Raw genomic sequence first — 15,265 nt, forward strand, 5'->3', positions numbered from 1 at the left:
ACAGAAAAATGGAAAAGAAGGGCTAACTGAGAAATTTTGAAAGAAAAAAAAAAAACTCGGTTTAGAAAGCCAAATTCACAACAGAAGAGAGAGAAAAGTCAAAGATGACTACGTTTTTTTTGGGGAGGAAAGGAGGGGGGAATCTAGAAGATTAGAAAATAAGGTAGAACTATTTTAACAGAAATTGAGTTGTAGAAGTTTAAGTAGGGGCTGGGTGCGGTGGCTCACGCCTGTAATCCCAGCACTTTGGGAGGCTGAGTGGGCGGATCACCTGAGGTCAGGAGTTCGAGACCAGCCTGGCCAACATAGTGAAACCCCGTCCCTACCGAAAATACAAAAATTAGCTGGGCATAGTGGTGCATGCCTGTAATCCCAGCTACTCGGGAGGCTGAGGCAAGAGAATCACTTGAACCCAAAAGGCGGAGGTTGCAGTGAGCTGAGATTGCACCACTGCACCCCAGCCTGGGTACCACAGCAAGGCTCTGTCTCAAAAAAAAAAAAAAGTTTAAGTAGGTATGAAACTCTCAGATAAGGCTCACTGAAGTAGGCACCTTCTGAGGTAAAACATCAAAGTAAAGACATTGTGTAGATGGTTTGTCAGAAAAGGTTGGAGCACAGTCGAGGGGGCATCATTCACTTACTCACTCTCCCACCACTCACCCACCAACCAGCATTTGCTCAATACCTACGGAGGGCTGAGGACTGGGGCTGGGGGCTCCAGGGAGATTATGAAATGGAATAGGGGATTAATAGATGTAGCTACTTGATAAATGAGCTCATTAAGGAAAGGAATACAGAAAGATAATTACAAGGTGGATAAAACCTGGAGAGTGGAAGAAAAACCCTCAGAGGAGACAAAACAAAAAATGGAAGCTGGAGAAGAACTATAAAGGAGGAGGACTATAAAAGCCAATACAGGAGCAAGTTCCATGGAGACCAGGTTCACTCAAGTAAGACCTCCACATAGCAAAAGGCTTCAGCTTCTTCCCAAAAATCCTTATAAAATAAGCTAAGACAGTCGATCACACAATAGGCACTACTGATTCAACAAATAGGCTTTTTAAGAATATTAAAAATAACTTGCATATTTTTATAAATACATTTAGGATGTTAGGCTGGTTAGCACTTAAGTATTTCTGAGATCCATTTCAACTCCAATATACTATAATTTGGTGCAATTGGCACATTTGTGTCCCTTACAGACACATTTCTGGGCATAACTTGGTCAGTTTGGATAATTAACTCAAAAGCACATTATCTGTTGAGAATAAATTTCTAACTCATGCTGCTGCTCAACTACCATACACTGAGGTTTTTAAGGAAGACATTTATGAGAATGGGAAAAGACAGGGAAGGCCAAGAAAGATCCCAAGGTGCAACTTACTGCATGTCACTTTCTATCTTCCTTAAGATATCGTCTTCCCTGCACTCTTGAAGACACTCACTTCAAAAATAACAGGCACTTTTTCTGAGGTAGTATTTAACTTTATGTAATATAAATATCTGTATTTCCTAATTTTAGAAATTGTAGTTTCTGAAAACAAAGTGAAGAACATTTATCTAAAAAGAAAAGTACAGATCAGCCAACTACTAAGGAAAGCTTCCACATTTGCTCTAATAATATAAAGCAAAAAACACCCCCCAAAACAAAAAAAAGGCCAGGTGTGGTGGTTCATGACTGTAATCCCACCACTTTGGGAGGCCGAGGCCAGCAGATCATTTGAGGTCAGGAGTTTGAGACCAGCCTGGCCAACATGGCGAAACCCCATCTCTGCTAAATATACAAAAATTAGCTGGGTGTGGCGCCACACACCTGTAATCCCAGCTACTTGGGAGGCTGAGGCAGGAGAATCGCTTGAATCCGGGAGACGGAGATTGCAGTGAGTCAAGATTGGGTTAAATTTTCTAACACAAAAGATGAAAACAGAGGTACCACTCGTGGTATTATCAAAATCACCTAAAACAAAACCAAACCTAGTAATTTATCTCCCTTATTCAAAGGCTATATGTTGAAAAAAGACAGCAATTTTTTGTTAAGTTAACCCAAAAGCATGGAATAATTTCAAGCTTCTCCCCAGTGGGGTTACAAGCTATTTAAACTGTGTTTCTGATGATTAATTTTATTGCATTCCCATGTTTATAGGCACAATAATATAATTTGGTAGACTAATTTACACAGGCTTCCAAAATTACAAAAAGTCCAAGGAAAACTACATGTTTGTGTATGTGTCTATAAAATGAATTGTATATCTGGTATGTATTATTAAGCTTTCTTTATATTGAAGTTATAGTTTATGCTTGGACAAACCAATTACATGCTTGTGAAATTTTCTGACAAATGTCTGAAAGAACAGTGAACAGAAAGGAGTATATTACTACCCAAGTAGACTAAAAATACAGTTCTTAAGCTGTTTAATTCTTTTAAATAGCTATACCACTGAGGCAAAAATAGTAACTGGAATTTAAGGCTGACATATCCAATAAATAGCAGTTCAGTTCTATTCAACACAGTATATAAGAGCAAAGTATTGAACTAGAAGGTCCAGAAAAGAAACTGATCTCTGTTGGAATGTTTCTAGGAGAAACAGACAATTTAACCTAGTTTCAGAATCCAGCTGCAATACAAAATGCTTTAAATGACAAATACAACCTAAAAAGACTGGGAAGTCTTTAATTTTAAAAAAGGGGGGAAGTATGGGAAAGAGAAATGTGCTTGGCTTCAGTTAAAGCCATTTAATTGTACAGAGGCTTTATTACAATTATGTCATGAAATTCCCCAAATGTTATCCATTTTAGAGAAAGCACTGGAAAATAAAAACAGTTGAAAGAAAATGAATCAGCCAATTGATTTACTCTTATAAGATATAAATTTACATGCTTTGTGGTAATAAGTATCAATGCCATTTACTGACTAGCAGAAAAGTTAACTGTCTTGTGTAAACATGCATTCAAATATAATACAAGGCATTATAATATAAAGAACACCAACACGGTAAGGCACACTACCACTAATATCAGCTCTCATGCAACTTGTAATTTTTATTGATGCTTCTTAAATAAATATGTATTTTTTTCTCCATTTGGAAAAACTGAGGTTCTTTTTATACAAAAAAGGCTCAAAGACACACAGAGAGCAGATTGAGCTCTCTAGGGGAAAAAAGGTAAGTATGTGTCAAGGAATAATGATCAATAAATAACTGCATAAGTAAATAACTATGTAATTTCACAGCTACCTCAGATTATTATTTCATCCTCAGGCTAGTCAATTAATCTGTGTTTATTTAATACAGTACTGAGCCAGTCAAATATACAGATTATTCCTAAGGCTGTGAGATGTAGGAGTGACATGTAGCCCTTATTCTGACTGGCTCAGTACAGGAGCTGTGGGAAGCGAGGAATTTACTAATTTTTAATATCTATAGATATAGATATAGATATGTATTTTTTGGTAGAAATGGGGTCTCGCTATGTTGCCTAGGCTGGTCTTGAACTCTTGGGCTTGAACAATCCTCCCGCCTCAGCCTCCCAAAGTGCTGGGATTATAGGCATAAGCCATTGCACCTGGCCATGAAGTTATTTTATAACAGTATTATCTTGCATTTTTATAAAGCCTTACATTAGATAATGCAATTTCCACATGCACGGTCTCATTTAATCATTATAACAACCTGGAAAGGAGGTCTTGGAATCCAACTTTTACTGCTGAGAAAACTGAAGATGAGAAAAGTTTAGGCACTTGTTGAAGACTACTGGGTTATAAAACAGAAGAGGAAAGACTAGATCCCAGATATTCAGACCCTAAGTTCAGATTTTTCCACTAAACCACAGATGACTGCAGAGTTTGCTAGACTAAAACACAAGAGCCATTTTCCTTCCAAGCTGAAATGGGAAAGAGAATAATATTAGGAAGAAGAAATGATTTAAGTAGAGATCACTGGGTAATACTATACCTACAATTGCTCTATAAATGGCTTAATTTTCAGAATAGAAGCTGTATTCCACATGATATGCCACAGAAAATCTCCTCCACAAAATGATTATATGTGTCCAGGCTAGTTCAAGCATCATCAAATTCATGGGATGAATACAAAATCATCAGTGTTTTGCCATCCTAATAGAAATGTAGACTGGAGCCCTACGATTTCATTAAAATGTCCAGCCAAGGCAGGATAGAATGAATAAAAAGGAACTTTTGAAAGATACACAGATTTATCAATCTACAAATAATAGAAACATAGTTGTATCTACTCTTAAGGGGAGACAAAGTAGCTTTTTAAACTTTTTATATTGTGTTAATATTAGTACTCCTTAAATATATAAATATATGTATTTATTAGTACTCCTTAAATATATATATAAGGATATACATGTATATCCTTAAATATATAAGTATATATATTTAAGAAGTACTAATAAATACTTCTTAATTTAATTCATATTTTAAATATTTATAAATATTTATTAAATAAATATTTATTTAAAATAATTATATAGAGATAGGGTCTCACTGTGTTGCCCAGGCTGGTCTCAAAATCCTGGCCTTAAACCACATTGCTGTCTCAGCCTCCCAACGTGCTAAGATTACAGATGTGAGCCACCATGCCTAGCCTTACTTTAAGTCTATTAATTGAGATTAAGAGAAATACTACTTAACATGGTTACTAATAATAGATTATAGGTTTTACAAGTGGCATTAAATAAAATTATTTTGCAGGGCAGAGATTGTGAATGGGGAAATGCCAACTGAGAGTCACTGTGTGTCATGCGAGATTGCTGAGGGAAGTGGGTTGCCCATGTTAAAAAACAAAAAAAAAGGTATTATCACACTCATGTATCTGACCAAAAAAAAAAGGTAATTAAAAAAAGGTCTAGAAACCACCAAAGTGAAAGTTTGTCAAAAAAAAGTAACAGTCATCAACTCACGGATGCCTGATTTTTAAATTTACAAGTTTAATACATGAAAAACTTTTTTGAGTGACTCAATCCACCCTCACAATGAGGTAAAAATACCTGCTATGAACACATTATGTAGCCCATTTGCATTCTTCCATACAAGGATGAGATGAACGAGGTTGATCAAAACCTCTATCAAATGCCCTTTACAAGGCCTGGAGAATTTTTTGATCATTCTCACCTAAGTAAGTTATCTTCATTTACAAAGAGCTAAGCAGTAGGGATTTAACAAACATAAAAAGAGGATAACATAAAAAGAGATAGTGAAAAAAAAGCGTTCATTATTTTTTCTTGCTTGGAGTTAGAAAAGGAGAAGGGGAGTTATGGGTGATGGTGAATAAAGTTTATGAAAATGAAAGAGTGGACTTCCGGTCGGGAGACCGATTGCATTACACCTCTTTTCAGCAGACAGCAAGTCAGCCTCAAGGGAACGTGAAGTTAGACAAAGTTGACCAGCACTCTACATTACGCTTGAGCCACAAGAGAACCACTGTACATTTTACTGACTTCACAGTGGTCATCGAGTGACACACATGTAGAGTAAGTAACATCTTAACTGATGGGGATCAAAAGGTAAAATACTTAGTTTATAAATTAACTTTTCTTTTCTTTATCCTCTGTGACAGCTATAAAGACTGTGCAAGGTGAAGACTAACGGAGTAGAACACATCTTAATGCTATCCCATGAGAAGAATGAGGATCAAAAGGTAAAATACTTTATAAATTACTTTTTCTTTTCCTTATCCTCTGTGACTGCTATAAACACTGTGAAAGGTGAAGGCTAATGGAGTAGAACTTCCCTGCATCCACAATGTATGGGATCTACTGTAGTCTACACAGTTGACAGTGTAACATAAGCTTTACTAGATCAGTTCATTATTATAATTCTATGGCCACCATCTGTCCTTACTCATAGTAGGTTTACAGAGACGATAAAAGATCTCATTTCAGTTCTACTGATCCCATTGGTTTTATAAACTGTTAACTGAAGCTTAGCAAAAGGATTAGTAGAATACCATATGAAGAGAGCAATTATGCTAAGAAGTGCTGAAAATTAGTCTCCAAATGATATACACGTATAAGTTATAACTTAAGGGTAAAGAATTACATGGGATCACGCCTGTAATCCCAGCACTTTGGGAGGCCGAGGCGGGCAGATCACGAGGTCAGGAGATAGAGATCATCCTGGCTGACACGGTGAAACCCCGTCTCTACTAAAAATACAAAAAAAATTAGCCAGGCATGGTGGCAGGTGCCTGTAGTCCCAGCTACTCGGGAGGCTGAGGCAGGAGAATGGCGTGAACCCGGGAGGCGGAGCTTGCAGTGAGCCGAGATAGCGCCACTGCAGTCTGGCCTGTTCTCAAAAAAAAAACAAAAAAAAAAAAAACAAGACTTACATGTAAATGTATATGTAGTATGTTAGCAGCAAATATTTAGTATGCTAAGTCTTTGCTAGAAGTATTTGTTGTTCAGAGAAATTGAGAACCTTATGTGAAGGAAGGTTAAAATTTCTACGAATTTTAATAAAAGACTACTCATCTTTAGAAAGGTAACTTTAAATACTGTAGTTTCAAGAGGATTTCAGTACTAATACTCATTAAATATGATACTTTCAATTAATTTATATCATACTTGGAAGCATAATTTTCTTTCAAAAAACTGGATTGTTGCTTTCCTTCAAAGTATCCTCACTCAGATTTGTCCTCTCTCTGAAATACAGGTCTTTGGAGAACGGGCCTGAGAAATGACAGTTTCAGTACGAAGGGCCGGGGAGAAGGCGGTAGGAGGAAGAATATGGTAATCAAGGTGGCTGGTTTGGTTTGGTTTTTATTTATAGTTTGTCAGGCTTTTGCAAATCTGGAAACCACCTTCTATCAATAGTGATTCCAACTGTGAGAACACCTGGTACGTATGAACTGGCATCTGTGGGTTTTTGCAGTCAAGAAGGGATTAAGTGGATGAACTGTCAAGCACATGAGCATTCATCCTATTTCTGCCGTGAGCCATCAGGCTTGAGTGGGCCTTAGTTACTTCCAGTCAGTCAGTTCTGACATACGGCATCAAGGCACTGCAATCCATTTCTCTTCCTCTTACAACCAATGATGGTGTTTGAAAGGATAACTCTGGACTTTCACCTGGAGGTTTTAGCTAGTAATTCCTACTCTATGAAACCATATATATCAACTGCTCAACCATTTAAATTTTTTTTTTAGATGAGGTCTCACTATGTTGACCAGGGTGGCCTTGAACTCCTGGGCTCAGGCGATCTTCCCACCTCAGCCTCCTGAATGGCTGGGATTACAGGCGCCATTACAGCCTCCTGAATGGCTGGGATTACAGGTGCCACTGTGCCTGGCTACTTGAATATTTTTAAGGTGCTGATGATAAATGTAAGCCACCATACTTTCCATGCCTGTATAACAGCCGCACAGCTTTTATAGTTTTTAAAATCTACTTGAGGTAGAATTAAGAAATTGATATTTATTATATTATTTTATATTATATATATTTATTATATTATTGATAAATATAAACTGAGCACCCATTACATGCCTATTATTGTGCTTGATAATGTGCTGAGACCAAAAAGCAATAAAAAGCATGACTGTTGGCCAAAAGGTAGTTAAGCTTAGCTGGGAAGATAGCCAAAACTCTGAACAAAAGATTAAAATTATGCTAAATCATGCTATTAGTTAGATATCTACTTACCTAATGCATAGTATGCATTTAATAGAGTTGTAAATGCCAGGGAAGTTTTCTAGATTTTATTTTATTTTATTTTATTTATTTATTTATTTTGAGACAGTCTCGCTCTGTCACGCAGGCCGGAGTGCAGTGGCGCGATCTCGGCTCACTGCAAGCTCCGCCTCCTGGGTTCACGCCATTCTCCTGCCTCAGCCCCCTGAGTAGCTGGGACTACAGGTGCCTGCCACTATGCCTGGCTAATTTTTTGTACTTTTAGTAGAGACGGGGTTTCACCGTGTTAGCCAGGATTGTCTCGATCTCCTGACCTTGTGATCTACCTGCCTCAGCCTCCCAAAGTGCTGGGATTACAGGCGTGAGACACCGCGCCCGGTCAGTTTTCTAGATTTTAATGTTGGTATGCTTACCCCATAAGATGCTGCATTATGAAGAGGAATTAAACCACCCTTGTCCTGGGCATTAACATCAGCTCCATGCTCTAGAAGATATTCAGCTACTTCCAGGTTATTGTAGCCTGCTATTTAGAGTAAAAAAAGTACAGGAAACATGTCAGCTTAACAGAAAAAAAATACATACATATGTAATAAGGACCAGAAAATGTTAAGGTTTTAATACTTTTTGCTTCAAAAGCTAATACTATTATCACATAATGGAGGGACTTCACAATAAGAAATTATACAAAACTACGTCAATCAAGAGCATTTTACTAAGTAGTCCCATTTATGTTCAGCATGGTCTTCATCTTTTAGTAAACTGTATTAGGTGTCCGAGAAAGGAAAAGGAGGCTTGAAGGCACTGGGGGTGCTTACCTGCCAGGTGCAGAGGGGTTGAATTTCTGCCCTGGGTGTCTCTGCAGTTGATATTCTCTGGGGTACAGAGCTTCTGCACTCTTGCCAGGCAGCCCTTCTTGGCAGCATCCAACAAGGCAGCATCCCCTCTCAGTAAGTCCTGAATATCTGTATCTCCTTCCTTTACCAAATCCAAAGGTGTATTTCCATCTCTGTTCTTTTTAGTTGGATCTGCTCCATGCTACAAAGAAGAAAAATCAAATGGGGTTTGTATTTTCTGTAGTAAGTAGGTAGGTAGGTAGGTACTTAATTTACTCTAATTAAGTTCCCTGGGGAAGGTATCTACTCTGTATGCATTTTGAAAAACACTTTGCAAAATTCCTACTTAGCAATATAATGGATCAGCTTTCTAACTATTAATACTACACAGTCAAAGCTTCAGGATCAATGGTGATGATAAAGTAGGGAGAGTGTTAAGTATCTTTGAGACAACTTGTATAATACACTTTTTCTCAGACTCCAAGTTGTCTTTGGAAACCTATTTTACTTTGAAGAATAGCATGGATGTTAATTTTGACCAGATTCAATTACATAAAGATACTCAGTAGGTATGAAAAAGAAGACAGTAGAGTAAGACACACTGGTAAAAAAGGACTTAATTCTAAAGGCCATCAGTAAGAATAAAGTTTGGTAATATTTTTAATATTTTTATCCGAAGTCTTAACATCTATCATGAAATTAGATATAAATGTATTAAAAATTATAGATTTTAAAAGTTTAATTAACAATACCTATTAAATAAAGTAAATAGAAGTCAATAATTTTTATTATGGGTCGGCCACAGACTGTTATGGGCTCATTGCGGAAATCAGTTGTAAGTCAAGTTGGACAATGGACTCACAATGACTTGGAAGTTATTTCTTACCAACCAGTGATAATAAAAATGAGTATCAGATATTGTGTTTTTCTCAAGATTCATAAGAATGTATTTGATATCATAAAAGTGAAGGGAGAAGAATTTTATTTAAACATCAATTTTTTTTTTTCTGTAGTTAAAAAAAAAGCAAAAGAAAATCTCATAAATACACATCTGGTCGTTTTTTAAAAATATACTTAAAGTGAGCATAAATTATAGTTAGTTTCATATAACTACTAGTTTTCACTCTTTTATATGTATCTCAAATCCATATGAACAACTTTAGAGATTATCTTATATTTTAATAAAAATCTGATATTACAATACATTCTTAAAAGATATAATGTTTAATGTTTACTAATGAAGAATGAGTTAGTTAACAATAATAAAATAGCCAACAAGGAAAGAAAACCCAACTTGATTGAAAAGCTTGTTTCTCCTGTACAGTTTTTTCTGATATTAATACTATAAGTACTAGATAAGCAATGCAAACTATTTCAGCTGTTTCTAAAACCTACTTTGATGAATTTTTACGACATGGACTTAAGCCATTTCAGATATTCACTTTAGGCACTACACAAAGCTATGTATCATATCACATAAACAGTCTTCTGGGAAACAGAAAATGAGAGCAGTCTCTACAGCAGTATTGTTCTTAATAGAATAACATACCCCAACTTACTTTCAAATAATAACCAAAACATAAATAAAATTAGTTTACATTTCATAACTTTTTAAACTACATACTTTTAAAAGGAGCTTGCAGATTTCATACTTTCCTTTAGCTGCTGCTTCGTGGAGAGGGGTAAATTTCCATAAGTCCGCCACATTGACAGAAGCCCCATGCCTTACTAAAAGCTCAGCCACCTCATAGTGTCCATATGAACAGGCATTATGAAGGGGCACCAAGCCACTAAAAAGAAAATTATTTTCCAGTCACAAAACAAACCTTTGAGTTAAGAAGATTCTTACAATGAAAATCCCACCGTTCTTCTGCGGCACTGACTACACTGAGCGCTGCTCAAAAAGACACATCCACCCCACCTCTGTTCTTTAAGACACAGTTACCCATTTCCAAATCAGGAGGGTCATTTCAAAAACGCTCTTGCAATGTAAACACTTTTCCTAAGTTTCTTGGGGATGGATATATACTCACAGCAATCCTTATCTTTATGAGTTCTGCTAATGAAAATTGTATGCTTACTTATAAAAAATATAATGCAATTAGCTTGTCTAGGCAAGTTCTATCTTGGTAAAAAGCTGTGTAAATCATAGTGGTGATTTAATCATAGTGGTTTAATCATAGTGGTGATTCAGTGGTGATTTCCATGCACAGGTTTAAATATTGAGGTGCCAAATAATGAAAACTCACAATCCAGGTAATTCAGAGAAGTATTCAGTAAGAAAAATGACGATGTCAACTACAAGTTCTACTCAGATAAGAAATGGGCAAACTATTCTGAGAGGAGTCTAAGCTGTGATTAGCAAGCAGCTGACATTCTAAAAGGACAAAAAGATGCTCCCACAAAAGAGTGCATCAAAAGAATAAAATGTTGAAGTTAACACATGGCAGAAGCAAAGTATCAAGTGCATTTTTTTTTTTTTTAGTTTTGGGATGAAATATGCTAAGTGTTAAAATGAGCAATAGAAGCAAAGGCTGATTACTCTCCAATGCACTATAACACTTTGAAAGCACTAGTGTTATTGTTAGTGAATGCTCATGTCTGATGTGTCCCTTTTAAAAGATAAATAAATACATAACGGTTCAATGAGGCCTAAATCGTACAGTTTAATTCTGCTGTGCACTTCTATGTAATTACACAGAAAGCTACTGGCTAATTTTGAGATGATGTGAAATTAACTCAGAACACGGGAATTCATATCAGTTAAAATACTTTTCTCACATTTCTAAGTAGCTGCCTTAAGCTTTTCCTAGGCAAAATAATTTAGCAAACTAATATAAAATATAGAGTATCTGAATTAGTAAAAACAAAACTATGCTTCTAGGAATACTGCTGTCTTTGGGATGGCTGACTTCTTTTTAGAAGAGACTGTACATTTTTAATAGCAAAAAAGAAGAATAAACAATAACTTACAGACTATATAAAAACATTAATATAGGGCCGGGCGCAGTGGCTCATGCCTGTAATCCCAGCACTTTGAGAGGCCGAGGCGGGTGGATCACGATGTCAGGAGATTGAGATCATCCTGGCTAACACAGTGAAACCCTGTCTCTACTAAAAATACAAAAAATTAGCTGGGCATGGTGACGTGCGCCTGTAGTCGCGGCTATTCGGGAGGCTGAGGCAGTAGAATGGCATGAACCCAGCTTGCAGTGAGCCGAGATTGTCCCACCGCACTCCAGCCTGGGTGACAGAGCGAGACTCTGTCTCAAAAACAAAACAAAACAAAACAAAATTCATATAGTGTAATAAAATACTATATACAAGCATTAAAAGAACGAGCCTATTAAGTACTGATATAGGAAGACTATTCAAGATACACTACTGGGTGGAAAAAAGTAAACTGCAAAGCAGACCGTATAGGATGGCACCACCATTTGTGTTAAAAATCACCACCACCACCACCACCACAGCACACACACAAGTTTATGAATTTACAATATCTGGAGGAAAACAGTCAACCTTTTAATGCTGTATCTCTGAGCAGGAGGTGGGCTGACAGGAAATTTTCACTTTCTATACTGTACATTTCTATGTTTGTTTGTTTTTTTTTCTTTTTTTGAGACGGAATTTCGCTCTTGTTGCCCAAGCTGGAGTGCAATGGTGAGAGCTCAGCTCACTGCAACCTCCATCTCCCGAGTTCAAGTGATTCTTCTGCCTCAGCCTCCCAAGTAGCTGGGATTACAGGCATGTGCCACTACGCCTGGCTAATTTTGCATTTTTAATAGAGACAGAGTTTCACCCATGTTGGTCAGGCTGGTCTCAAACTCCTGATCTCAGGTGATCCGCCCACCTTGGCCTCCCAAAGTGCTGGGATTACACGCGTGAGCCACCACGCCTGGCACATTTCTATGTTTTAATTTACGTTTTAAACAAAAAATAAGGATTACTTTTTTAATACAGAAAAAATCTAAGACTTCAAAAACATTAAAAATTTTTTTAAGCATGAAGAGAATGACTCCCAAACAGCTAACTTCTAACACGTACCCCTTGTCTTTGGCATGGACATCGGCACCGTGGTGTAGCAGGTACTCTACAACAGACACGCGGTTGTAGCCTGCCGCGAAGTGTAAGGGCGTGGAATGCCGGCCCTCTAAGTCTCTACAATTCACATTTTGAGGGCTGCAAAGTTGCTTTCATGGTGCACACACAAAGACAAACACAAAACGAACATTACTATTTATTCACAGGTTTTGCCCCAAAATAGTTCAACATCTTGGATAAATAAATTATAATTTTCTAATGAATATTTATTTCCAAAGATTAGACAATACAATTGTTTGGAAATCAGCACTATGCTTTACAGTGACTACAAGTATTTTTTATTATGTACAGAGCAAATTAATGTTTTTCAACATTTCCCAACCAAAATTGGAATCAAATAGAAAAACTCACAATAAAGCAAGCATTTCCAATGCAAATAATGCCTTGCTGTTTTATCTTTGTAAGTCTTTCCTCCCTGAGATATGCTCTACTGTTTGTCATAGCGTATCTGCTTGTGCTAACACCAACCTCAGTTGACTATGTAACTAGAGAGCTCTTGCCGTCTCTAATGTGAGTCAAGCAAGCAAAAAGGCTCTGGAAAATTTTTCTGCCTGGGCCACTCCCTGCGTCTTTTGATTGACTGTAGCAAAGCTATGTAGTCAACAGTGCTTTACTTGACTTTTGGGGCAATGTTTGCTTACCTTTACAAGTTAAACTGGTTTTTTAATCATACCCTAGTTTTTGGGCTTTACTTCCATCTCTTTCAGAGATGTCCTCCAAATCTCTTCTATATCTCCTTCTCTCTCTCTGAATGCTTCAATTTCAGCACAATCTAAATTGTAAGCTCAGTTTGTTTACAAAGCAGCAGGATGCCATGGAAGGAATGAAAGACTGTATCACTGGTGGTAATAAGTGAGTAATGATAATATCTGAATAATAATTCACAGTTTATAAAGAATATCAGCCAGGTGCGTTGGTTCACGCCTGCAATCCCAGCACTTTGGGAGGCCAAGGCAGGCAGATCACGAGGTCAAGAGATCGAGACCATCCTGGCCAACATAGTGAAACCTCATCTCTACTAAAAATACAAAAATTAGCTGGGCATGGTGGCATGTGCCTGTAGTCCCAGCTACTCAGGAGGCTGAGGCAGGAGAATTGCTTGAACCCAGGAGGCAGAGGTTGCAGTGAGCTGAAATTGTGCTACGGCACTTTAGCCTGGTGACAGAGTGAGACCCCATCTCAAAAAAAAAAAAAAAAAAAAAGAATATCATATTCTTTCAGTGAGGAAATTATTATATGTCTATGAAGTTGATAGATAACAAACCAGGGATGGAGGTTAATTTATAAATTAACTTTACAGATAAATAAATCAGGGATGAAGGTTAAATGACTTATCCTTTTCAAACAGTTGGTAAGGGGTAGAATAAAGACTCAAACCCTGCTTTACTGATTTTTAACCTCTTGGTCTTTGTGCTACATCATGTATCATTGCTTACTTTCCTAATTATCCAACTTGAGGGAAGTGATCAGAAGAAAGGCAATGAAAAATAGAAAAAGCAAACGAAGCAGAGCAGACAATAGCATGCTCTAGGCTATAAAGGATGATTGCAGGGTCCCTGGGGATTTTCAGGTATTCACTAATTTTGCTGCCACTTCCGCCACAGTACTAAGCTATTATTACATAAAAATTAAGAACCTGAAAGATCTCTACTGATAGAGGAAGTAGGAGCGCTACGGGTTGAATGTTTGTGTCCTTCTGGAATTCATGTTGAAACTTAATCTCCAATGCAATAGTGTTAAGGAGGTGACTGGGCCATGCAGACTCTTCCCTCCTGAATGTGGGCTTAAGGCCTTTCTAAAAGAGCCTTCACATAGCATTTGGCCGTTTTGCCCTTCCGCCTGCTGCCAAGTGAGGATACAGCATTTGTCCTCTCCAGAAGAGGCAGCAACAAGACACCACCTTGAAGGCAGAGAGACGGGGTCCCCACCAGACACTAAGCCTACCGGTACCTGGATCTTGGACTTCCTAGCCTCCAGAACTGAGAGAAATAAATTTCTATTGCTTAGAAATTGCTCAGTCTATGGTATTTTTTTATAGCAGCACAAATAGACTAAGACAAGAAGCTTTCACACAGGTAGGATAAAAACAAGCGCTTTTAAAGTGGTGTAATTTTCACATGACAGGAAGGAGTCTGGGCAGTAAAGGCGAGTTCACAGTCTCATCAACTCTATACGGAAATGCACCAGCCTCTAAAATCTGAAGAGCCATTGTAATCTGACCAGGTCAAATATCTTTTCATGACAAATGAGTCTGTGGCTATATTAATATATAAATAGCATAATTGATAAATCAAATTAAATAAAAAATGAATAAATACATAAATCAAAAAGAAAAGATGCAAAAATTGATAGTAAACACCCTCTAACGAGTCTGACATGATTGAAGCTTCTTCCTAATGCTGCTTTCCCCCACTGGTTCTTACATTCTAAATTAACTCTATTATTATTCTAGCAGAGAATACTGACAAAATAGGAATAGGTAGGGAATGAAACACAACTCATTTTGTGAGGCTACAGAAATAGAAGCCCATCCTGCTTATTAAATATTTGATTTTTAAGATTTAGAAATTCTTTATGCTGTTTCAGTTTTCTTTCGAATGCCAAAGCAATTTTACATCCTTCCTACCTACTTTTCATAATTTCAAATGCTTTATTCAGCAGGCAGCCTTTTCTTCTAA

The 15,265-nt window shown here is 37.2% G+C and overlaps 1 protein-coding gene across 2 annotated transcripts in view; it reads right to left on the reverse strand.

Moving 5' to 3' along the window:
• Positions 1-15,265, reverse strand: part of TNKS (tankyrase) — a 227,899-nt gene that overhangs the window by 36,207 nt on the left and 176,427 nt on the right. Inside the window, exons 14-17 of one of the 2 annotated variants that reach the window (XM_024251108.3) lie at positions 12,531-12,676; positions 10,108-10,273; positions 8,466-8,685; positions 8,064-8,173 (exon numbers count right to left, since the gene is read on the reverse strand). In XM_024251108.3, coding sequence (XP_024106876.2) covers positions 8,064-8,173; positions 8,466-8,685; positions 10,108-10,273; positions 12,531-12,676 — 642 coding nt within the window. The remainder of the gene's footprint in view (positions 1-8,063; positions 8,174-8,465; positions 8,686-10,107; positions 10,274-12,530; positions 12,677-15,265) is intronic. The other variant, XM_054561190.2, reaches the window with a different exon arrangement.

The sequence above is a fragment of the Pongo abelii genome, chromosome 7 (genome assembly GCF_028885655.2).
Source record: "Pongo abelii isolate AG06213 chromosome 7, NHGRI_mPonAbe1-v2.0_pri, whole genome shotgun sequence".
Classification (NCBI taxonomy): Eukaryota; Metazoa; Chordata; class Mammalia; order Primates; family Hominidae; genus Pongo; species Pongo abelii.